Source organism: Sciurus carolinensis, chromosome 2 (assembly GCF_902686445.1).
Source record: "Sciurus carolinensis chromosome 2, mSciCar1.2, whole genome shotgun sequence".
Taxonomy (NCBI): domain Eukaryota; kingdom Metazoa; phylum Chordata; class Mammalia; order Rodentia; family Sciuridae; genus Sciurus; species Sciurus carolinensis.
Window position 1 is genome coordinate 67,756,750 of NC_062214.1, and position 24,365 is coordinate 67,781,114.

A 24,365-nucleotide genomic window follows, 5' to 3' on the forward strand; every position below is an offset into this window, starting at 1 on the left:
ATCTTACAAAACTCAAATGTTGTGCCCATTAAACACTTACTTCCATTCCTGCCACCCCCAGCCTCTGACAACTAACATTCTACTTTCTGTCTCCTTTAATTTGACGACTCTGGGTATCTCACGTAAGTGAAGTCATTCAGTATTTGTCTTTTGGTGACTGGCTTATTTCACTCAGCATTATGTCTTCAAGTCACATCCATATTGTAGTATCTGTCTTTTAAAGCTGTATAATATTCTAAGATATGTACAGTCCATTTTTTTTTACTCTTCCATCAATGGATACTTCATTGCTTTCACCTTTTGACTATTAGAAACAATGCTGCCATGAACATGGGAATACACATACCTCTTTGAGACTCTTCTGAATTTCTGTATATACAGAGGTAGACTCAAGGGGTCATACGTCATTTGAGTCAGCCTCTTTTATACTCTAGTCTTTGTACTGGTTAGACTGCAGGGCCTTGATTGATTTTATTTTTTTGTGGGGCCCAAACAGCATCTACTGTTATTTTCATGGAGGGGATGGGGTTCTCCCACAGGATGAGCTCTGGAGAAAGACAGGGGCCCTATTCCCACTGTAGAATCCAAAGGCAGTGGAAACTCACTCTGCCTGCTCTAGCAGCCCCAGAACAGGCCTGTTCCCTAAGTCCATCCCCACTTCCCAGACTCTGATGCTAAAAGAGGTACTGCAGATAATTAGGAGACATTCCTGGGGCAGAGACTTGGAGGTAGGAATCCAGTGGTGGACATCAGCATCCAGCAGTGTGTCACCAGCCCTGGCCCCTGGCCTGAACTCCACCTTGATGTCTCAAGCTATCTGACCTCCCCAAGACCCCTCCCCTAGGACTGCCCCCCAAGTTTTGAGCCTGGTAATCCATACCTCCTTCTGATCCTGAAAACCTCCCTCTATACCTCTAGATACCTTTTCCTGTTCTACATCAGTTAGTGCAGATCCAGTTTCTGTTGCTTATAATCAACAACCCTGATGGAGACAAGAGCCAGGCTGCCTGCTCCAGGGTTTACAAAACTCCTTTCTTCCCTGTTGGAGAACAAGACTACTTTGCAAGCTGCCAGACTCCTCCTATGCTTCTTCTTGGTTATATAAGACCTCAATAATGACCACAGGGCTAGGGTTGTAGCTCATTGCCTAGCATGTGCAAGGCCCTGGGTTCAATGCCCAACACCACAAAAAACAAATTAAAAAAAAATAAATGGCCACATCAGTTCTGCTCTCACGGTAGTCATTACTTCTATCACTTTGGAGTCCTTTGCAACAGGTAAGGCTGTGAAGCCATTCCTAAGCAGTCAGGTGCTCTCTCCACACACTCCTTTTTAACTATGCAGGTTTTATCTTCTCCATTCTCCACCACCCTCCTTGAAAGACAAGACATGCACCAAGAGGGACTAACAGGGCTGCCCATGGCACAGTGCCTGCCTCGGGTGCTGTGTAGGATGGGTAAACATGTGATTGTCTTTATGTAGAAACCAGTTCTAACAGAGTTCAGTACACCATATCCCCAGGGTGTTTTCTTGAAATACAAAAGGCTTTTCAGAAGCAAATTAATCAGGGAATTTAAAAAGTACAATGTTTGTTAACATGACTTCAGTGCTAAATCCTTTGCAAAGGATGTTGGTATAGGGTACCTGTCACTAATACATACCCTCACAGACTCCACGAATATTTCTAGATCATCTGCATGTAAACTGAACAGGAAGTACAGTGATAAAGTAGACATGGTCCTACTTGAATGAGCTTACAGAAACTAGAAGGATAGTAAATAGGATGAGTTTCTTTTTTTAATAATTTTTTTAGTTGTAAATGAACACAATACCTTTATTTTATTTATTTTTATGTGGTGCTGAGGATCAAACCCAGTGCCTCACACATTTGAGGTAAGCACTCCATCACTAAGCCACAACCCCAGCAGGACAGGCATTTTTAATTGTAGTAAAATGTGTAACATAAAACATAACATTTAGCAAATTGTTAAGGGTACATTTTAGTGGCATTAAATACATGCACATTATTCTACAACCATCATCCCTACTCATCTCCAAAACTTTTGCAATCTTGCAAAACTGAAACCGTGCCTATGAAATACTAATACCTGATTCTCCCTCCTCAGTCCCTGGCAACCACCACTGGCTTTCTGTCTCTAAGAGTTCCATTATGCTAGTTGCCTCAGATTAATGAAGTCATTTAGTATTTGTCTTTTGGTGACTGTCTAATCTCACTTAGCATCATGTCCTTAAGGTTTATCCATGTTGTAGGATAGGCAGGAATTTCTTTTGTAAAACTAAATACTATTTCACTGTACATATATGACACATTCTGTCTCCTCATCCATCAGTGGATACTTGGGCTGCTTCCACATCTTGGTTATTGTAAATAATGCTGCTATGACCAGAGGTGTACTAATATCTTGTGTCCTTGTTTTCAGTTCTTTTGGGGTATTTATTCAAAAGTGGAATTGCTAATTCACATAGGTGTTTTTCCTCCAAAGAGCCACAGTGTTTTCCACAGCAACTATACCGATTTACACTCCCACCAACAGTGACAAGAGTTTCCATTTCTCTACAACCTTACCATCTTCAGTTTTGTTTCTGTGGATGTTTTTGTTTGCTTTACAACAGCAATCCCAATGGGCACTTGACCACTGAGTCACATCCCCAGCCCTATTTTGTATTTTATTAGAGACAGGGTTTCACTGAGTTGCTTAGTGCCTCACTCTTGCTGAGACTGGCTCTGAACTCACAATCCTCCTGCTTCAGTCTCCTGAGCCACTGGGATTACAGGTGTGCACCACTGTGCCTAGCCTCCCCAGTGATTATTGATGTTAAGCATATTTTCATGTACTTTTTGGCCATCTGTATATCTTCTTTGAAAAAATGTCCACGCAAGTCTTTTGTCCATCTTTGAATCAGATTGTTTGTTTTGTTGTTATAGGGTCCAGGAGATCTCTGTATGTTCTGGGTATTATGTAATATGTGATTTCCAAATATTTTCTCCCATTCTGCAGATGGCCTCTTTACTCTATTGATAGTGTCCTTCGATACACAAAACTTTTTAATTTTGATGACGTCTAATTCATCTATTTTTCCCATTGTTGTCAGCTGTGCCTTTGATATAACATCCAAGAACTCACTGCCAAATCAAATGTTATGAAACTTTTCCAACATGCATTTTAGAATTTTAGCTCTTACATTTAAGACTTTAATATAATTTAATATCTGCATGTGCTACCAAAGGTCTAACTTCATTCATTTGCATGAAATTATCCAGTTTTCCTGGATATCCATATGCAGAATTAGATCCCTATCTCTCACCCTGCACAAAAGTCAAATCAAAGTGGACCAAAGACTTAGGAATTAGGCCAGAAACTTTGCAACTGCTAGAAAAAAACACAGGGTCAATACTCCAACATATTGGTGGAGGCACCAACTACCTTAACAAAACCCCTAAAGCTTAAGAAGTAAAACCAATAATCAGTAAGTGGGAAGCCATCAAATTAAAAAAGTTTCTGCACAGCAAAGGAAATGATTAAAAACATGAAGAGAGTGCCTACATAATGGGAGAAAATCTTTGCCAGCTACTCCTCTGACAGAGGTTTAATGCCCAGAATATATATAGAACTCAAGAAGTTTAACATGAAAAAAATAACACAAAACAACAACAAACCCCAATCAATAAATGGGCAAAATAACACACATTTCTCAAAAGAAGGAACACAAATGGCCTACAAATATATGGAAATATGTTAAACATCCCTAGCAAAGAGAGAAATGCAAATCAAAACTACACAGATTTCATCTCACTCCAATCACAATGGCAATTATCAAGAATGCAAACAATATGAATGCTGGCAAGGATATGGGGGAAAGGGACACTCAAACATTGTTGGTGGGACTAAAAATTAGAACAACCACTCTGGAAAGCAGTATGGAGATTCCTCAAAAAACTAGGAATAGAACTACCATATGACTGAGCTATCCCACTCCTTGGTATTTATCCAAAAGAACTCAAGTCAGCATACCATGCTGATACAGACACATCAGTGTTTATAGCTTACAGCAGTGCAACTCACAATAGCCAAAATATGGAACCAGCCCAAGTGCCTGTCAACAGATGAATGGATCAAGAAAATGTATATATACACAATTGGGATTCACCCAGCCATAAAGAATAATGAAATTATGGCATTTGCCGGTAAATGGATGGAACTGGAAAACATCATGCTTAGTGAAATAAATCACGGTTAGGGTTAAATGTTTTCTCTCATATATGGAAGCCAGAACAAAGTAAGGGGAAAGGGGGAGGGGTCAGAATGCAAACAATATGAATGCTGGCAAGGATATGGGGGAAAGGGACACTCAAATATTGTTGGTGGGACTAAAAATTAGAACTACAACTAAAAATTAGAACAACCACATCATAAAGAAAGAGAAGATCAGAGGTGGAGTAGAAGGAGCTCGAGAGAGAGGGAAGAGGGACGGGAAGGGGGAGAAAACACAAATGAATTTGACAAAATCATGCTCTGTGCATGTATACATATACCACAGGGAATTCTACCTTTATGAATATCTATAAAGGATCAATCAGAAATAAATGAATAGAAGGAAAACTAATAGAGTAAAAGAAGGGGACTAGGGAGGGAAAGGGGAGAGAAAGTGGGGGCACCAGGTCTAAAATAGAGTACATTATTCCATGTATATATGATTATGTTGAAATGAAGCCAACTATTATATATAACTATAATATACTAATAAAAGCATTAAAAAAGAAATCAAGTTTTCCAATTGTTGAAAAGTCTGTCACTTCTCCCTTGGATTATATTGGCATCCTTGTCAAAAATCATTTGATTACATATGGGAATGTTAATTTCTGGGCTATTCCATTGGTTTACAGGTTTGTCTTTAGCCTAATAAAGTGTTTTGATTACTACAATTTCATGGTAAATTCTGATAATAAGAAGTGTGAGTCCTCCAACTTTGTTCTCTTTCAAGATGATTTTGGCTATTCAGGGTCCTTTGAGATTTCACATAAATTTTAAGATTCCTTTTTTTTCTATTTCTGAAAAAAATTATCTTTGGGAGTTTGATAGAAATATCACTGAATCTGTAATTGCTTTGGGTAGTATTTATATTGTAACAGTAAATTTCTGGATCCATGAACATAATGACTTTCCATTTGTGTCTTCTTAGATTTCTTTAATCAAAGTTTTATAGTCTTCAGTGTATAAATCTTGGTTAATTTACAAGGATTTTATTCTTTCCAGTGAAACTATTTTTCCTTGTCAGTTTGTTCACTGTGTTCAGGGAAATGCAGCCAACTTGTGGGTACTGGTTTTGTATGATGTTACTCAGAATTTGTTTATGTTTGGGGGAGCATGAGTCTGCCTACTTTAGGGTTTTCTACATATAAGATCATGACATCTGTGAACAGATATCATTTTAACTCTTCAATGCATCATTATTTGGATAGCTTTTACTTCTTTTTCTGATCTAAACGCTCTGATTAAGACCTATGATGAAAGAAGTAGCAAAAGTGGGCATCTTGGCCTTATTTCTGATCTTGAAGGAAAAGTCTTCATTATTTCACCATTGAGTATGGTGTTAGCTATGGGCTTTTCATATGTGCCTTTCATAATGAAAGGTACTTCCTTTGGTGTCTAGTTTATTGAGTTTTTTTTATCACAAAAAGGTGCTGAATTTTGTCATTTTTCGATTGTGATGACTCAATTTTTTCCCCTCATTTTGTTAATGTGGTATATTAGGTTTATTGATTTGCATAGTAAATATTTACACATGTATAAATGTTACATTCTCCTGTTGTACTGAAGTTTTTATTCATATTTAGTGCCCTTCCTTATCACTTGTAACCTTCTTTATTTAAAGTCTATTTTATTTGATATGAGTATAATCACCCCTGCTCTCTTTTAGATACCATTTGCATATAATATCTTTCTTCATCCTTCACTTTCAACTCATTCCTGTCTTTAAATCTAAAGGCAATTACTGAACTTTTGCATTTGTATTTATTTTCTATATAACTTTTTTTGTCCCTCATTTCCTGAATTACTAATTTCTTTTGTTTTGATTTTTTCTTCCTGCAGTTAAACTTTTTAATTCCCTTCTGATTTTCTTTTTGTGTAGATTCTACAGATACTTTCTTTGGTCTTACTATAGTGATTACATTTTATTAAAGTTATAACACACTATTTTGATTTTATACCAGCCTAACTTCAATAGTGTAAAGAAACCACAGGATTTTTTTCAAATGCAGATAAATATGGAATTGCAAATTCAAAAAGCAACTACCACATATAAACAGGCCTCTGTGATCAACACATCAGAGTGGAACTCTTCAGAGGAACCCTCTGAGGAGATGTTTACAAGTATCCCAAAAGACAGAAAAGCTCACTCAACAAAGAACAGAACAGCCCTCCTGGCAAAGACCACAAGTCAGAGAGAAGCTGGGATCCCTGAAAAACAGGTGGCCTCTACAGGGGAAGCCAGAGCTGAGGTAGGGAAAAGAATGAGGTGCAGGAGATGTGCTGGACCCTGTCACACACACAGTTTGGGAGGTTCCCAAAGGGAAGGTTCCCCATCAACTGCAAGGGGAAGCCATAGAGGGGCTTAATGCTGCTGAATGACAGAGCCCTAATTCTTCTGGAAGATGACTTTGCTAGTCACTCTTTAGCAAGGATTCAAGAGGTAATTAAAATAGAAGTGAGGAGTCCAACAAGGAAGTTCCAGCAGCTGTCAAGGCCAGAAACAATGGTGGTCAATTCAGGCTAGAGAGGGAGATAAAGGATGGATCGAGGTATGTCTATCACTTTGAGCAAGGTGACATGGGAGTCCTCAGCCCTGGGTGGTAGTCTTTGCCTTGCAGTGTACCCACTGACTCTGCATGCTGGCCCTGTCATTCCTTCAGAACCTCCATTTCCTTCTCTGTAAAATGGGAATAACAAAAGTCACCAGCATGAGGCAGCAGTGATGTGAAAGCACTGGTCTGCTGGCAGGGCTGGGAGGCACATCACACGTCTTCCTTCCTCTCTGAAGTGGAAGACGGGGCCAGTGGTTGGCACTCATCTAACATGCTGCAACTGGGATGCTATGAAAACTGTGAATGGAACTTGACACCAAATTCTCCTGGCTCAGGATATGGTTTGAGCACATGATTGTCTGCCTTGGGTAGTGGGCCTATCTGGGTCCCTGACAAGTTCCACACTGTGGGGGGCCAGCAGGTCAAGGTGGCACACCGGGGTAAGTAAGGGCTCTGCCTGCAGAGACCCAAGTGGAAAGGCAAGAAGTCAGTGGGTATCCAGCCATCTGCACCAAGGATTCCCTTCCCACAACCTGGAAAGAAATGTATTGGAATGAAGGTGGCAACCAATTCTGGCAAGTTTCCCTCCAAATCCAAAGGGGTTAAGAAGTCAGAGCTACCTCTATCCTGCATCCCCACAAACCCTCTCTGGAAGAGACAGATGGGCTTGACAGCATCCTCTTCCTCTTCACTGCTCCTGGGGGCTTGTCTAATGACAGGGCTCTGTGTCCCAACCTCATCCCTTCCCTTCCTCCTGGCTCACAGGTTATCTCACTTACTCACAGAATTCCTCTCTAAAATAGCCACAGGCAGGAGAGAAACCTTTGGATTTCCTAAACTGGGACTTAAGGGATTGAGGGAGGGAGGAGGTGGTGATGGAGGCTGATCTTATTCAAAACAAGACAGATGTCTGAAGGTAACTTGTTTTTCCTATGTACTGAATAGTGACCCAGGTAGGACAGGTTTGCATGGAGAGGCATCAGTGTGACTGGGTTTGCAGACTCAGCTTACATTTGCTTCAAGCCTCAATCAGCCCAGAAATTGAAAGTACAGACGACTGAAATTACAAGTATCATCACACCACACCATACATATAGCACAGTCACCCATATTAGGTAGGCCTCCTCCGGAAATATTCAGATCCAATTTTAATATGAGTAGTCCCAGAGTTGCCATCAGCAGGAGGAACTTGAGCCTTTGGTGACTTACTAAAAAGGAGTGAGGGTTGCTGAATTAAAAGCAAGGAACACAATTCCATCCCTCCTGTCCTTCAGCCCTTATAGCCCACATAGGGTGGGGTAAGGCGGTGCTTCCATGTATCATCCTCATCCCTCCCTAGCCTCTCTTAAAATGCCCAAATGGTAAGTTATGAAAATGAATATCAAAGTACAAGCTGTGCCTTATTACTACCTTAGTTGATGTAATGAATGTTTATTCCTTACATTTGTACACTGGATAATTTAAAAAATAAATGAGATGAAATTATCTGCAGTCAGAAGAACCTGGTGCAGGGCCAGGTCCACCATCCTTCCTCTCAGGCTTCCTTGATGCAGCCCTTCATTATTAACCAGCTACTGGAAAGACTGGGTTTGTGCAAATGAATAACTCAGAACACATAAATGTTTTTTAGCAACCAGAGCTAAGAGCCCTAAAAAGTTAGCAAAAGCAGGAGAGAAGATGGTAAATTGCAGGAAAAGTACACTTCCAGCAGATCCTTAGCACTAGATTTACAAAGTGGGAAGACTATTCCTCAGTGAGGTGGGAAACCAAAGGAACTCACTGAAGCCTAATACTGGACTATAAAAGAAACCATAGAGACACAGAGTCAGAAGCTCCATAACATAAGTCATTCATTAGAGATGCACCAGCTTGGCTTGGCTGCCAATGGCAGCAGCAGTGGAAGCTGAGGGAAGCAGGGGAGTGCAGACAGCCAGCAGATAAACAAACAAAAATAAATAAATAAAGAAAAATTGGCTTAGAGAAACCAGTGGATGAGAGGAAGGCTGGTTTTAATGGAGATAGATTCACTGGGTGAAGTGGTTCAGTGAAAGCTAACCTGAAATAGCTTGTCCCAGGGGCAGGTAGTTTGGTAGGGATCAAAATCACTGGTGGAAAGGATTCCCTGGACATGGAAAATGTGGAAAATGCACGCACACCCAGGTGAGGAAACAGGTTGCCACATGGTGAGGGAACCATCTATAAGTGCTCTGCAATAGTGAGCGAGTGGAGACAGAAGATTGGGAATTCATAAAGAAAGTCACCAGCATTCATCTGTTATAATTCCCAGAGTGTGCCTGAACCAGAGTGACTGAAAAAGGCACAAAGAAAACTACCTGGATCATACAGGCTCTGGATACCAAGGGAGCTGGCTCTCCATAAGAGACATCGGGAAGATGCCTAGAGTGGTAATACAGAAGCATCTGCACTCCAGAGTGGACACCCAGTAATTCATATTCATAGCAGTGAAGACGGAACCTGTAGAGATTTAGTCTCTACACCCTACAAGTGGATTTTACTAGAGGCCATTGAGATCCAGGCATATAGCAGAGACTAGCATTACCCCTAGCATAGGGGGCATGAATCAAATCTCAAATACCCACCAACCAAGTTCCAAAGTTCAGTTAAGACTAAATCCCAACTACTGTAATTTCCAATTAGAACTCTGTTGCACCCCCTACTACAAAAATACAATTTGTCAGTAACCTCCAGCCTCTCCCATCCAGTACCGGGAGACTGGAAGCAGAGATCTATCGCAACCAGCTTTGCCTCCTAGTCACAATGGCTGCCAGCTAAGTGAGGAGCACAAAGGTGTTGGATTTAACTCCCAGCACTCGACCCAAGGGTTACAGAGCCAAAAAGAAATATGAAGAATGAAAATTCATCTCTGCCAACAGTTTTGACTACCTCAGCAGAAATAAACCCTTTATTTCTCATTAAGATTTTTCCTTTCTTCTTTCATTTTTCTTTCTTTTATTTTCTCCCCACATTCCCCACTTAAAAATATGTTCTTATATTTTTATTCTTTTATAAATATTAACTTTAATTTTTTCAAATGGTATTTATTGTATTTTTTACATTTTTCTATTCTGTAAGATTTTATGTTTATGTAAGTGGGGGTATTCTCACTGTACAGATAGGCTTGAAAATATATATACATACATATATATATATGCACACACATTTATATTCATATAATTTTACTTATACTGTTTGTCTCTGTACCTGTTGTTTAGCCTTGGTTTGACATGGGGGGAGGGTATACTTATACATGGGTTTGAGTTGTTTTGATCACACAATTGCTTGTTTGTTCACAACTTGGTTTTTGTCCCTCTTATTGCTCCTTCTTCGATCTCTTCCGTTCTTTCCTTCTTTCCTGTTCCCTCTTCCTCTCTTTCATTTTTTAAATACTTTTAATTTTTTATTCCTCCTCCTTTATAGCTGATATATGGTACCTATCTTATGCCTCTCCTATGATCACTTTTTTAATTTGAACTTTCTCTTGCCTCCCTACCCTGTTTTTCTCCACATAAGAAACTATAATCCCAGTAAATAGAATTATATAGTTTAGGTAACTCCTAACCTAGTCATGTTATTGTGATTATTAATTCAGTGGATGACATGGTAGACATCTGCTATCTAATGACTGATCTATTGCAGGTTTTTTAATGGTCAGTACTGTTGTTTAATGCTGATCCCCACTGTTTCAGTTTTTTTACTGCTGTGACTATAAGACCTGACCAGAACAATTTTAGGGGAGGATAAGTTTATTTGAGGGCTCGTGGTTTCAGAGGTCTTAGTCCATTGAAGGCCAGCTCCATTTCTCTAGGTGAGGCAAAACATCATGGTGAAGAGTGTGATGGAAGGAAGAAGCTCATATGATGATTAGGAAGCAGAGAGAGAGACTCCACTTGCCAGATACAAATACATACTCCCAAAGCCATGCCCCAATTGCCACCTCCAGTCACACCCTACCACTCCAATTACCACTCAGTTACCTCTCAGGGGATTATTTCACTGATTGCGTTAAGACTCTTATAACCCAATGATTTCTCCTTTGAACCTTCTTGCATTGTCTCAACCATGAGCTTCTCGGGGACACCTCACATCCAAACTTATAACACCCACCAATTGTATGTAGATGGCAATTAGTGTTATACACATTTAGCTTAAGGCTGTATGTCTATTGCTAACTTTAGTGCTAGTCCATTCTCCCCCTTTCCTCTAAGAGGGGGTGGAAAGTGATTGGGACACTTCAAGTTCACAGAGTAGAGATCCTGCTGCAGAGCAATAACCATAACTCAACCAAGTAACAGTGAATTTTATTAGAATTCAAATGATCTTTCTAAATGTCAAGAATTATACATCCGAATTCTCAGAATCAATGACATTTAGTTTTTGCATATTTCACTACTTCTAAAGAGATAGCCACATGCCATCTATATCAAATGCTAACTTCTATGGTTTGGTTGTGATTTCAATGCGTCCTCCAGCAGTTCACATGTAGAAATTTAATTCCCATGGTGAAGTATTAAGAAGGTGAATAACTAACCCAATTTTGGTGTTTAGAAGTGGGGCCTTTGGGAAGTGATTAGGATTAAATAAGGTGATCAGGGTGGAGCCCCCTATGATTAAATACAGGTGGCTTTCTAAAGGAGGGAGACAGACTAGAAGACACACACAAAATTTAGCCCCAACTGAGTCATAACATTAATTTATCACATAGAACTGGGAAACAAAACCCCATACCAACAGCCAGGCCCCAAGGAGGAACAACCAGAGTAGGAGTATTCCTCAGGTCAGTCCTATGGACACCTATTCATACATTAAAAAAAAAAAAAAAAGAAGTCCCAGAACAAAAAAAGATAGCTACACCAAAGAACACATGTATAAAAGAGGAAGGGGAATCCATCTCAAATGATGTGTAACTCCAAAACCTCTGAAAACATGAACAGGCAAACAAATCTCCTCTCAAAATTGACAAATTCAAAAGAGGATCCCATAGATATAGAAGTAGACAGAGAAAGTGTATTTTAAAAAGGTTATTAAGAGGCTCAATGAACTAAAAGACAACCTAAGGAATGAATTAAGCAGCAATCATAGGAGATAAAAGACCATTTCAATAAAGAAACAGATACTGAAAAGAAAACAATTAGAACTCCTGGAAAAGACACAATGAATCAAATTAAAAGTTCACTTGAAAGTATCACCAACAGATTATGTTGATATAATATATGGCTCAAAGACAGAACTTCAGACCTTGCAGACAGAGTGTATGAACTTGAATACGCAATATGCAATAAAGGGGAAAAAAAAGACCATGATCAGAATATACAAGAACTCTAGATAGCATGAAGAGAATAAACTGGAGGGTCGTTGGGATAGAAAAGAATCTATCCCAATGTGGAGATATACAATAAGGGCATCAAGAACATTTTAAATAAGATAGTAACAGAAAACTTTCTCCATATCAGAAATAAGAGAGACATCAACATACAGGAAGCACACAGACCCAAAACAGACAAGATCAGAAGAGAAATTCTTCAATGCACATCATAATCAAATTCCTAACACATAAAATAAGGAAAGAATGTTAAAAACTGCAAGGGAAAAATGACAGTTCACATTTAGAGGCAAATTAATAAGGTTTACCTCTGATGTCTTACTCAGACCTTAAAATCAAGGAGGGCTTGTAATGAGATATTCCAAGCAGTAAAAGAAAACAATATATTCAGCAAAGTTCTCTTTCAAAATCAATGTGGAAATAAAAACATTCCATGACAAAGATACACTAAAGAATTCATGACCACCAACCCAGCACTACAAAGAATACTCATAAATATACTGCACAGAGGAACTTAAAAACAAATCCCAAAGTCCCCAAATAGATGACGATCACTAAAAGAGTAACCAACTAAATGAAAATCAAAACAAAATTTAATACAGCAAATAAATCAAAATGGCAGGAAATCACAAATACATATTCATAATAACACTGAATGTAAATAGGCTCAACTCCCCAATTAAAAGACATTACCAGAATGGATCCAAATTTAAAAAAGGATCCAACTATATGCCATTTGCAAGAGTCTCATTTCATAGGCAAAGACATCCACAGGCTAAAGGCAAGAAGATGGAAGAAATATTCCATGGAAATGAAGTCCCAAAATAAGCAGGAGTAACTATTCTCACATCTGACAAAGCCAATTTCAACCAAATATTAATCAGAAGAGACAAAGAAGTCCAATACTTCATGGAAAAGGGAACAATACAAAAAGAAGATATAACAATAATAAATATATATATGCTCCAAATGTTTCTATCTAATTACATTATAAAACATACTCCTAGCCAGGCACAGTGGCACGCACCTATGATCCCGGAGGCTCAGGAGGCTGAGACAGGAGGATTGTTAGTTCAAAGCCAGCTGCAGCAAAAGTGAGGTGCTAAGCAATTCAGTGAGATCCTGTTTGTAAATAAAATAAAAAATAGGAGTGGTGATGTGGCTTAGTGGTTGAGTGCCCCTGAGTTCAATCCCCAGTACCAAAAAGAAAAAAACAAACAAACAAACAAACAAAAAAACCAAAAACAAGTAAACAAAAAAATACTTCTGGAACCCCAATAAAATAATACTGGGTGATTTTGATACATCTTATGCATAGACAGGTCATCCAAATGTAAAATCAAAAATATTACTAACTTAAATAACACTGAAAAACCAAATGGTACAGAATATTTCACCCAAAACAGCTGAATTTATCTTCTCCTCAGCAAATATCATGGAATATTTTCCAAAATAAACCATATTCTAAGACACAATATAAATCCTAGCAAATACAAAAAAAGACAATTTTTTGCATCCTATCAGATCATAACAGAATGAAACTAGAAATCAACAGCAAGAAAAATAACAGAAACCAATAAAGACATGAAGATTGAACAATACTCTTAAATGAAGAAGGGATTGTAGAAGAAATGAGAGAAGAAATCAAGAAACAAGTGAGAATAGAGATACAACATACCAAATCTCTGGGACAGTATAAAAGCAGTTCTAAGAGAAAAAATTATAGCATTGAGTGTCTACATTATAAAAAAGAGAGATTCTGAATAAGCAAGCTTATGCTCCGCCTCAGGGTCTTGGAAAAGGAAGAAAAAACTAATTCCAAAACCAGCAGAAGACAGGAGATAATAAAGATCAGAGCTGAAATTAATAAAATTGAGAATTTAAACAGTACACAGGATCAGTGCAACAAAGAATTTGTTCTTCAAAAAGCTAAATAAACCCTTAGCCAAAGAGAGAGAGAGAGAGAGAGAGAAGAAGAAGAAGAAGAAGAAGGAGGAGGAGGAGGAGGAGGAGGGAGGGGAAGAGAGGAGGAGGAGGAGGAGGGAGGGGAAGAGGGGAGGAGGGGGGAGGGGAGGAGGGGGAGGCTCTTCCACTGCTGCCACAAATTAACAAAATTAAAGATGAATTTTTTTTATTAAAATGTTTTTTTATTTTTACAGATACATTTCAATTCATTGTACACAAATGGGGTACAACTTTTCATTTCTATGGTTGTACACAATGTATATTCATGCCATTCATGTAATCATACATATATATAGGGTAATACTGTCTGTTTCATTCTACTGTTTTTCCATCCCCACCCCCTCTCACCCCTTTTTCCTCTACACCATCCAAAGTTCCTTCATTCTTCTCTTCCCACCGCTACCACCCATCGTTATATATTGTCATGCACTTATCAGAGAAAACATTCGGCCTTTGGTTTTTTGGGCTTGGCTTATTTAACTTAGCATGATATTTTCCAACTTCATCCATTTACCAGCAAATGCCATAATTTTACTATTCTTTATGGCTGAGTAATAGTCCATTGTGTATATATACCACGGTTTGTTTATCCATTCGTTAATTAAAGGGTATCTAGGTTGGTTCCACAATCTAGCTATTGTGAACTGAGCTGCTATAAACATTGATATGGCTGCATCACTGTAGTATGCTGATTTTAAGTCCTTTGGTATACTGAGGAGTGGGGTAGCTGGGTCAAATGGTGGGTCCATTCCAAGCTTTCTGAGGAATCTCCATACTTAGAGATGAATTTAAAAAAAAAAAAAAAAGATTACCATTGACATTTCTGAAATCCAGAGGATCACTAAAAACTTTTGAAAATGTATACCTCAATAAACTGGAAAATGTAGAAGACACTGGAAAGTTTCTAGATATATATGACCTATCCAAACTGAACCAGGAAGATATAGAACACCTAAGCAGATCAATATCAAGTAATGAAATTAAAACAGCAATTTAAAGCCTTCCAATAAAGAAAAGCACAAACTAGATGGATTTTCAGCTAATTTTTATAAGACCTTTAAAGAAGAATAACTTCTGGGGAGATGAAATATCACAATGATACAGGGAAGATGAGTGGAGTAGAAAGAGATCAAAAGTAAGGAGGGACACAAAAGGAGAGGAAATATGAATTTGAAAAAAAATCATGTTACATGCATATATGAATATACCACAGGGAATTGCACCTTTATGTATATGCAGAAAGTACCAATCAAAAAATAAATGAGCAAAGAGAACATCAATAGAGAAAGGAGAATAGAAAAGAACCCAACTACTATATATAACTATAATGCTCTAATTTAAAAAAAAATGTTTTTGAAGTTAACAAAAGCAATTCCATTTCAGAGAATATAGCCCAAAGATTTGAAAGTAGGGATTCAAATAGATATTTATATACTCATGTTCATAGCAGCATTACTCATAACATTTGTCTTGGTCCATTTTCTGTCGCTATAACTGTATCACGGCTTGGTTGATTTCATGCTTCTGGAGGTTCGGAAGCCAAAGAGCCTGGCACTAGCACCTGCTTGGCTTCTGGTGAGAACCTTCCTGCTGCTCTGTAACATGGTAGAAGGCATCACATGGTGAGCGTGAACAATGTGCTAGCTCAGATCTCTCTTTCTCTTCTTATAAAGCCAGTAATTCCTGGGAGTTTTTTGTTTGTTTGTTTGTTTGTTTATAAATGGGGACAAGGTTTCAGTTTTGCAAGATGAAAAAGCTCTGGAGATAAATGGTAATGATGGTTACCTGATACTGTGAATGTACTTAATACCTAGGAATTTAAACTTAAAAATGGTTCCAATAAATTTCAAATTACATGTGTATTGTATCACAAAAAAAGAAGGAAAAATAAGAAGGAAAACTTAAAATCTCAGCATTGTGAGCAAAGAGGCCCCCATGTTGAGAAGAGACTATCAGTGCAGGGTCCCTGGGCCTCCATCACTGGTCAACTTTGCTGAAGAGTCTGTCATGTGGGGAAATGTGTGGGTCCAACAAACAGCCCAACACAAAGACTGCCCTCAGAGCCCTGCTGAAACAACCTGTTTCAGAGCAAGACAGAGAAAGCAGCCTGATAAGTCAGCCTGATGAAAAAGGGGCTCAACCTCTCAACCAGCAGGGTCATGGGGGTCCTCAGGACTGTGGTCATCAACATGCATTTCCCTGCACAGTTAAGGAAGAGGCTTGGGCCAACAGGCACGGTCCTGCCAATGACATCCTGTGTGACCTGGTGGTCTCCACTACCTCCCTGCTCTTAGGCCTTCTTCAGCCTCTAGGAAATGGCCTGTGGGATCCCCTCCCCACCAGGGTATGCTCAGTCCTGTTGTCTTTTACGCAAGCCACTGCATGCCACTCAGCCTTCCAGCCACCACAGCCCCAGATAGATGATGACCAGAACTAAGACTCTGGTAGGAAAAGGACATTCATTCAGTTTTTCTTCTATCCCCTACCCACAGCCCCACCCAATCCACCTCTAGAGCCCCAGAGGACCCTCAGAGCAACACCCAAACATGGACAAAGAGCAGTCACGTGCAGACCTTGTCCACCCCAAGCTACCCTAAGGTCCCTCTCTAAGCCTGTCATAATCAACTTCTTTCCCAGAAGTTGGTTCCCTGTATCCAGAGCTCATCACCCCAGAAAAACAAAAACAAGGGCATCTACACCTGGGCCATCCACCAGATCTCCATCTGGGCACTTTGCTCCTTTCCTCTTTGGTGGCCCTGCTCCTCAGGATGGTAAACCTCCACCCCTCTGGATGTCATAGCTACTCTTCCCTCACCATACCCTTTCCACATCCCCATCCACACCATTACAGCTCCCCACCTCCCTGCTTCAGCCATTATCAAACCACCTCCTTCTCCAAATGGTGCTGATGTACCTTTGGTACCTCTGGGTCTCCACCTCCTACTCCTACTGAGTGACCTCCCCACCACTGAACTGGCCAGCACTTACTCCCTCTCTAACCAAGCGTTAACTCTTTTACAAAAACCTCCATACCTCAGGACAATCACTAGTTGGCCCTTCATCTGGGTGCCAGTAGTCCCTGCAAATATTTCCATGATAGTACAAATGTTTTATTTGTTAAACTACTGCCTTCTAAGGGAAGGACCGTTTGTGCATTTGTATCCCTGGTACCTAACACAAAGCAGAAGGTTTTAGAAGGTCTTCAAAAATACTTTCTGGGGAAATGAATTAACAGGTGGAATGTGAATGCCTTTAAAGAGATTTCGGGGATAATATTTTGGGAGACAGCCCCTTCCTCACTTACCCATCATGTAAAAAAGACTTCTGTCTATCCCCATCCAACAAACTGGATACAGACACAGGCTTTGTGATCCTTTTTGGCTCTCAAATATTTCTATAGTAGTACAAATGTTATATTTGTTAAACTACTGCCTTCTAAGGGAAGGACCTAGTTGGCCTCTCTCCTTATTCTGTAGGCTCTGGCAGCACACGGGAAGTTAAAGTTTTCTTCTACTAGATTGTATATTTAGAGCAGAGGCTGGGACTCTGAATGTCTCTGGGCAGGGTCTTACACAGAGTAAGGGTCTTGGGAAGTCTTCTGGTGAAGAGAGGAGCAACCATGGAGTAGATTCAGGCACTTAAATACCTCAGGGTAGGACAGTTGGGCTGACCCTCTCCCATCAGGCTGCCCACCACTCTGCTTATTCTCTGAGATGCCCAGAGACCACAAGGCAACATGCCCCACCCCCAATCCAGCTGCTTCCTCACCCAAGATAAGGATGCTACACCTACTCCCAGAGCACTCCTCACTCAAGGAGAAAACAGTCCACAGGTATGAGGACCCCAACTCACCATGTTCATGACAGTAAGGATGAACCTCTGGGCAGCCTCTGCCCCGTGGTATTGCACCATGTCGGCATCAGCCACCACCAGGGTCTCCACCGTGTGCTCGTTGGTGAGTCGGATAGCGTTCCTCCGCTCCCGCCAGTCCCGCGACAGCCTGCCCTTTCTGGGCTTCTTCTTTTCTAGAAAACGGAGACATTTGTGCAGTCCTTGGTTTACTGATTTCTAAAATCCTACAGTGAAAAGGCCTTCCATGAAGTCTCCCCAAGAGAAAAGTCAGTCTCCACTGGCCACATGGCACAAGCACCCATAGACCTCTGTGGTTACATGGGTGAGCCTGAGTTCACCAGTTAAGGGTGGCACTACTGAGCAGAAGGGAAAGAGCTAGAGGGCCAGACATCAAATGGGCTTATCCCGTCTACCTTTGCAGCCAAGGAAGTGAATGGGGCTGAATGTTAGAAGGGAAACATCCTTTCAGAGGAACACGGAGAGCTGCATGCAGTGCACAGAGGAAAAGGAAGCCTGGACCTGCGGGGAGGGATCTGAGTCCTCATGTCAATGACACAGAACTGGGGGAAGTATCTAAAAGGCAACCCTCACCCCATCTATCTAAAAACTGGAATCAAGGAAGCAGGGGCTGAGAGTGATATTGCTATCCATTAAAGAGCTCACATCTGGCCAGGTGTGGTGGCACTTACCTCTAATCCCAGCAGCTCAGGAGGCTGAAACAGGAGGATCACAAGTTCAAAGCCTGCCTCAGCAACTCAGCAAGGCCCTAAGCCACTTAGTGAGACCCTGTCTCTAAGTTAAAAAATACAAAAAAAGGGGGGAGGGGTGGGCACTGGATGTGGCTCAGTGGTTAGGTGCCCCTGGGTTCAATTCCCAGCACCAAAAATAAAAAAAAATAAAAAAAATAAAAAACCAGCTAAAGTCTGACCAGTCAAGGTTGCCGGGTAAGGGCTGACTAGAACTGTACAAGGAAACACCTTTGGCCAATATAACAGGTAAACACAAATAGAACATACTTTAAGAAGACAAATGTGAATAGCAGGGCAATTCTTCAACTTGGCTGCACTTCTGCTACATTGTACGTGGAGAAAAACAGTCTACGTTTACACCCACAGGCTTCATAGTAACCCAACTACTCTAGAAGCAAAAATGGATACCATAAAATAATCTGAGCTATGGATCATAATTTACAAAAAAAGAATGTGCTGTTCAATATAATTTATAGTCATGAGAAGGTAGAAAGCAATTAAAATACCCAACCATACAGAAAGCTGGCAATGATAAGAAGACATATGACCATGAAAATCCTGTCCATGAAGATTTAACGATATAGAGAGACAGATATAAATCCATATGTACAGTTAGAGTTCAATTTTGCAAAAACACAGTACGCACAAGTATCTTCAGGCCTAAGAGAGAAAGAAATTTTAAAATACAAAGGAAAAACTAAAATGTTAATTTTACTGTGATCTTCATTTTCCCTTTTTCTTCCTCTCTATATTTTAAATTTATACAATGAACAAGTAGTACTTCATTTAAAGAAATATCATTAAGTTTGAGAAAAACAGAAGTCACCTTTAAACTCATTAACGATACAACAGAAAGCATGGGGGAGCAAATCATGTCATCTGACTTATCACAAAATTACAAACAAAAGAGGTGAATGTGAATGTCGTGGCAGTCCTGCAGAATGGTTCCCTTCTCAGAGCCCCTGAGCCAGGCCCACCTCCCATCAAGCCCCTGAGCCTCTGCAGTGGAATGAGGGAAGGAAGGGACAATCCTAAGATGAGACGTGAGATCTTAGATGGCATTTCCCTGCATATGGGCAGAATGAAAGAGGCCCCAAATTGAAAACCTATCACCCACATTCAGATTGTTACTGAACACTGGGAAGTCAAAACACAGGTTATGACCACTTTCTGGTCTCTGTGTATTTCCAGGCACTAGCTGCTGGGATCTGTCCAACTTGAAATTTGTGAAGAGCCACCCTGTCTCCACTTAAAAGTAGCAGAGGAGACAAGTTCCTCAAGCAGAACCTTTGTTGTAACCAGCACACTCACATTCTGCCAGAGGACCAGCCACAACCCAAATGGCAGGCACAGATTGTCTCAAGGTCAGTATTTACAATTCATCTCTTCATATCACCAACTCATGTTCACATCTGCAGATGTTCCCACAATGGCGGGGTTCAGTATGTACTCCCACACCTTGTCATGAATTTCCAGACTCTGGTACAGAAAGAGCTGCAGTTTCAGCATGGCCTAAAGTATGCATCAGTATACTGCTCTAGGAGGCAGCAAGCTTGAACGCAGGAGAGCCGAGTGCTCTCCAAGAAAAGTATCTCCTCACTCCCAGACCACAGAAGCGGTTGGCACCTCAACAGTTAACATATCAAAGTACTGCACTGGGTATCAGATTTTCAAGTTCACGAAGTAGGATTAAAAAGACCTGTTTCTCCCTAATGGACCTAGGAGAGCTAATATCATAGGGTGTCATAGGGTTAAAAACTGCGAGTTAACCTAGGCCCAGACAGTAGCAGGTGAATACTGAGCAGCAGGATAAGTAGCAGGTTAACCAAGGCTGAGTACTGAGTAGCTGGTGAAACACAGTGGTGTGGTCTCTGTGGCTTTCGAAGGGTTCTCACTATGACATACTTGCCTCAGTCCCTGGCACCATGCTTGGTGGGAAATATGCACTGAATGAATGAAAGATGTAGTGAGATGAACAAAAGGGAATAAATAAAGATGTTCACTTAGTAATAGCCTCACATTAGTGCAGGTTAGGTCTTAGCAAAATGAGTGTAAAAAATCCTGTACTTTGTTTTCAGTATTTTTATTTTTCTTCAAATTTATTTTCGGCTGTAGGGGTTTTGTTGTAAACAGTACTGGGGATGGAACTCAGGGCCTTGCACATGCAAGGCAAGTGCTCTACCACTGAGTTACATATCCCCTACCCTTTTTAAATTTAGAGACAGCATCTCATTAAGTTACTCAGGCTTACAAGTGACGCTCTTGCCTCAGGCTCCCCAGTAGCTGGAATTACAGGTGTGCTCCACCAACTTAGCTAATGCTTTGTAGTTCTTTTTAATTGACACATGGTATTTGTAAATATTTATGGGGTACAATGTCATCATTTGCTACGTGTATGTAAGGTACAATTATCAAATTAAAACAACTGGCATTTCTATCTCCTCAATCATCTTTCATTTCTATCTTTTGGAAATTCTTGGGCTCTTTTTTTCTAGTTACTTTTGAAATATATCATTAATTATTCTAGTCTACTTTTGCCCTACTGTGCTACAGAATGCCAGAACTAATTCCTTCCATTTCAGTACCTGTTATATAACCTCTCCCCCTCCTCCCTCCCCAGTCCCCTTCTCAGTCTCTAGTGACCACCATTCTGCAAAACCCCTGGATTTTCTAAGTGGGAACATGAGATCATGGACCTGAGTTCTATTACCACACAGATGTCTTTGTGAGGGGTGGTGACAGGCAGGAACAGGGGGACTGGAGGGTGGAGGGACCCTCACCAACCCCTTTAGCAGTAGAGCTCTGAGGTCATCACCACCCACAACCTTCCCTACAGGGAGAAAAGAACCAAGTACACTTCCTCCTTCAATTCCATGATTGCATAAATATGTCCTAATAGACAAACAGATGCCAACATTCACAGATTATAAGCACCTTGAAATATAGGAACACAAACACGAACTTCAGGATCACCCAGGTGCTGGATTCCACTTCACTGAGTGAGGGTCTCCTCACTGTCTCCAGGGAGACCCTCACTCTGCAAATAAGGACAGATCCCAGCCAGGCCCTTTCCTTGTCAGACATCAGGGGTCCCTCCTGAAGTCAAGCCTCACAGTCTCTCTTGCCAGCACAGCTGGCACTGACTTGGGAAGACAGAATTCCCTAGCTTCCAAGGATCATTTTTAACCATTATTTTCCCTTTGTTCAGTTTATCCACTAAACCAGAGAGTTCTATGTTTTTTATAAGATACCCCAGATCTTTTTGGAACAAGAGAAAAAGAAAAGGAAGACATAAAGGGCATTCTCAATCTACTTTCAGAATATTCAGATCATGAAGAGGCTGAGTGAGTACATAAGTGACCACTGTATTTACAAATTTGGCACACTAAAAAACTCAACTGTGAACTATCAAACTCTATATAGAATAGGTACTCATTTAGTTTAGAAATAATACAGAATTGGGCTGGGGGTACAGGGTATATAGCTCAGTGGAAGAGTGATTGCCTAGCATGACTGAGGCCCTGGGTTCCATCCCCAGAACCACAAAAAAACAAAAACAAAAGAGTATTTAGGTATTTCTTAGGGAAAAACACATGGACCACAAAATATTTGGTATGAAACTTCTCCCTGAATTCCTTTATTTTCTGCTACACAAGATTCTTATATCCCTGATTCCCCCAATGCCATTTCCAGGGACAAACTCAAGGTATTCTCTGTGCCAAGCAAGGCACAAGAAAAATATGCCTCTTCCCATTGTAGAATCAAATCAGAATGCACAGAAAAGAAGCAGCGTGGAGGAAATGGCAGGTACCCAAGGGCACTGGGCCATCTCAAGTGGTGAGGCAAAGGTCACCTCAGCCCAAGATGACAAAGATCAATGTCACCACTAGGAACTAGGTACCTGCATCCAACATACTGACAAAGTTAATAGAAAGATGCATGTTTAGCTTGACATTGGACTCCAGCGAAGATATTTCCCATATCAGAACTCTGGGGCCAGATACAAGAATGTGTCCTCCTGCAGGACATATGGAACAGTAGACAACCAGAGCCCTGAGCACCTGAAGCACCTTCTCTGTCACATGGACCACAGGTGCTCTTCAGCTGTGTGTGTAAAGCCACGGAGATTCCATCAGAAGACACCATTAGGGTGTGTTGCAAAGAATCACCTGTGCTAAAAGATCACCCAGTTTATACCCAAAGGACTTAAAGTCAGCATACAATAGTGATGAAACCACATCAATGTTTATAGCAGATCAATTCACAATATCTAAACTATGGAACTTAGATTCCCTTTAACAGATGAATGGATAAAGAAAATGTGGCACATATACACAATGGAACATTACTCAGCCTTAAAAAAGAATGAAATTATGGCATTAGTAGGTAAATGGATGGAACTAGAGAATATCATACTAAGCAAAATAAGTCAAACCCCAAAAAACCAAAGGCTAAATGTTTTCTCTGATAACCAGATGTTGATCCATAATGGGGGCAGGGTAGGAAAGAATGAAGGAACTTTGGATTGTGCAGAGGGGAGTGAGGTCAGGCAGTGGGGATAGGAAGGACGGTAGAATGAGACAGACATTATTACCCTATATACATGTATAATTATACTACCTGTGCGACTCAGCACCATGTACATCCAGGTGAATGAGAAGTTATGCTCCATTAGTGTACAATGTGTCAAAATGCATTCTACTGTTATGTATAACCAATTAGAACAAATAAAAAATAATTAAAAAAAGAAAAGGCTACCTGTCCCTCATTGCCACCTTGCAGCACAGACTTGGGCCTGAGTTGAGCAAAGAAAACCAGATGCAACATTTGGAATGCTGCATGGGGGACACAGAGCAAGAAAAAACCCTGAGCACCCTTATGAGTTATCTCCTTGTGTAGAAGATATAAGGTGACTTACATCAGAGAGAAAGGTTGAAATAAAGTCAGAGAGAAATTGAAAACCAAAGGAAAAATACAGATATACCAATGAAAGGTCAACATGGTCTTGGTCTGGTGATAAAAACCATAGTAGACCATGGAGCACTGAGATGGACCACTCACCATGTGTGGGTCATAGCTACACCCTGTGGCTCTAATCCAAAAACTGAAGCACTAAGAGATTTTGGTAAACCCCTTGCCCAAGGTCACCAACCTAGCTGAATGCCACCTAACCACTGTCCCTTCTGCCTTCAAATCTGGTTCTGAGTTTCCTCAAGTTGCAGTTGGGAGGAAGCATGCTAGATTATCAGTTTTCCAAAGGGAGGAAGAACTTCACTCCTCCTTAGGGATAAACAGTTTTCTAACACTGACCTGTAAAATAAAAATACCAAGATAAACATATCTCAGCCTGATACAGCAGGGAATGTTTTCAACAAAGCTTTAGGGCAAATGTGATTGCAAATTTTCTTTAGTTATATCTTACAGGATCCTTCAACAACACTGAAGATCCCAAAATTAAAATACTCATCAAAGGAAATTCCAGAAAATCCTCATGTCAGTAGCCTTGAGTGGTCCCTCAGTCTGGGGGAACAGTCAGAGCCCCACAACTGCCATAACAGGGATGGGGAAGGACTCCAAGAAAGGACAACAGAGGCAGCCTGAGTGAGCAGGAAGAGGTGAGATTGCAGATGGT

The 24,365-nt window shown here is 40.5% G+C and overlaps 1 protein-coding gene across 2 annotated transcripts in view; it reads right to left on the reverse strand.

Annotated features, from left to right (window-relative positions):
* Adamts17 (ADAM metallopeptidase with thrombospondin type 1 motif 17) overlaps positions 1-24,365 on the reverse strand; it is a 346,209-nt gene that overhangs the window by 261,865 nt on the left and 59,979 nt on the right. For both annotated transcript variants that reach the window (XM_047540680.1, XM_047540679.1), the window contains exon 4: positions 17,985-18,157. In XM_047540680.1, the coding sequence (XP_047396636.1) occupies positions 17,985-18,157 (173 nt within the window). The remainder of the gene's footprint in view (positions 1-17,984; positions 18,158-24,365) is intronic.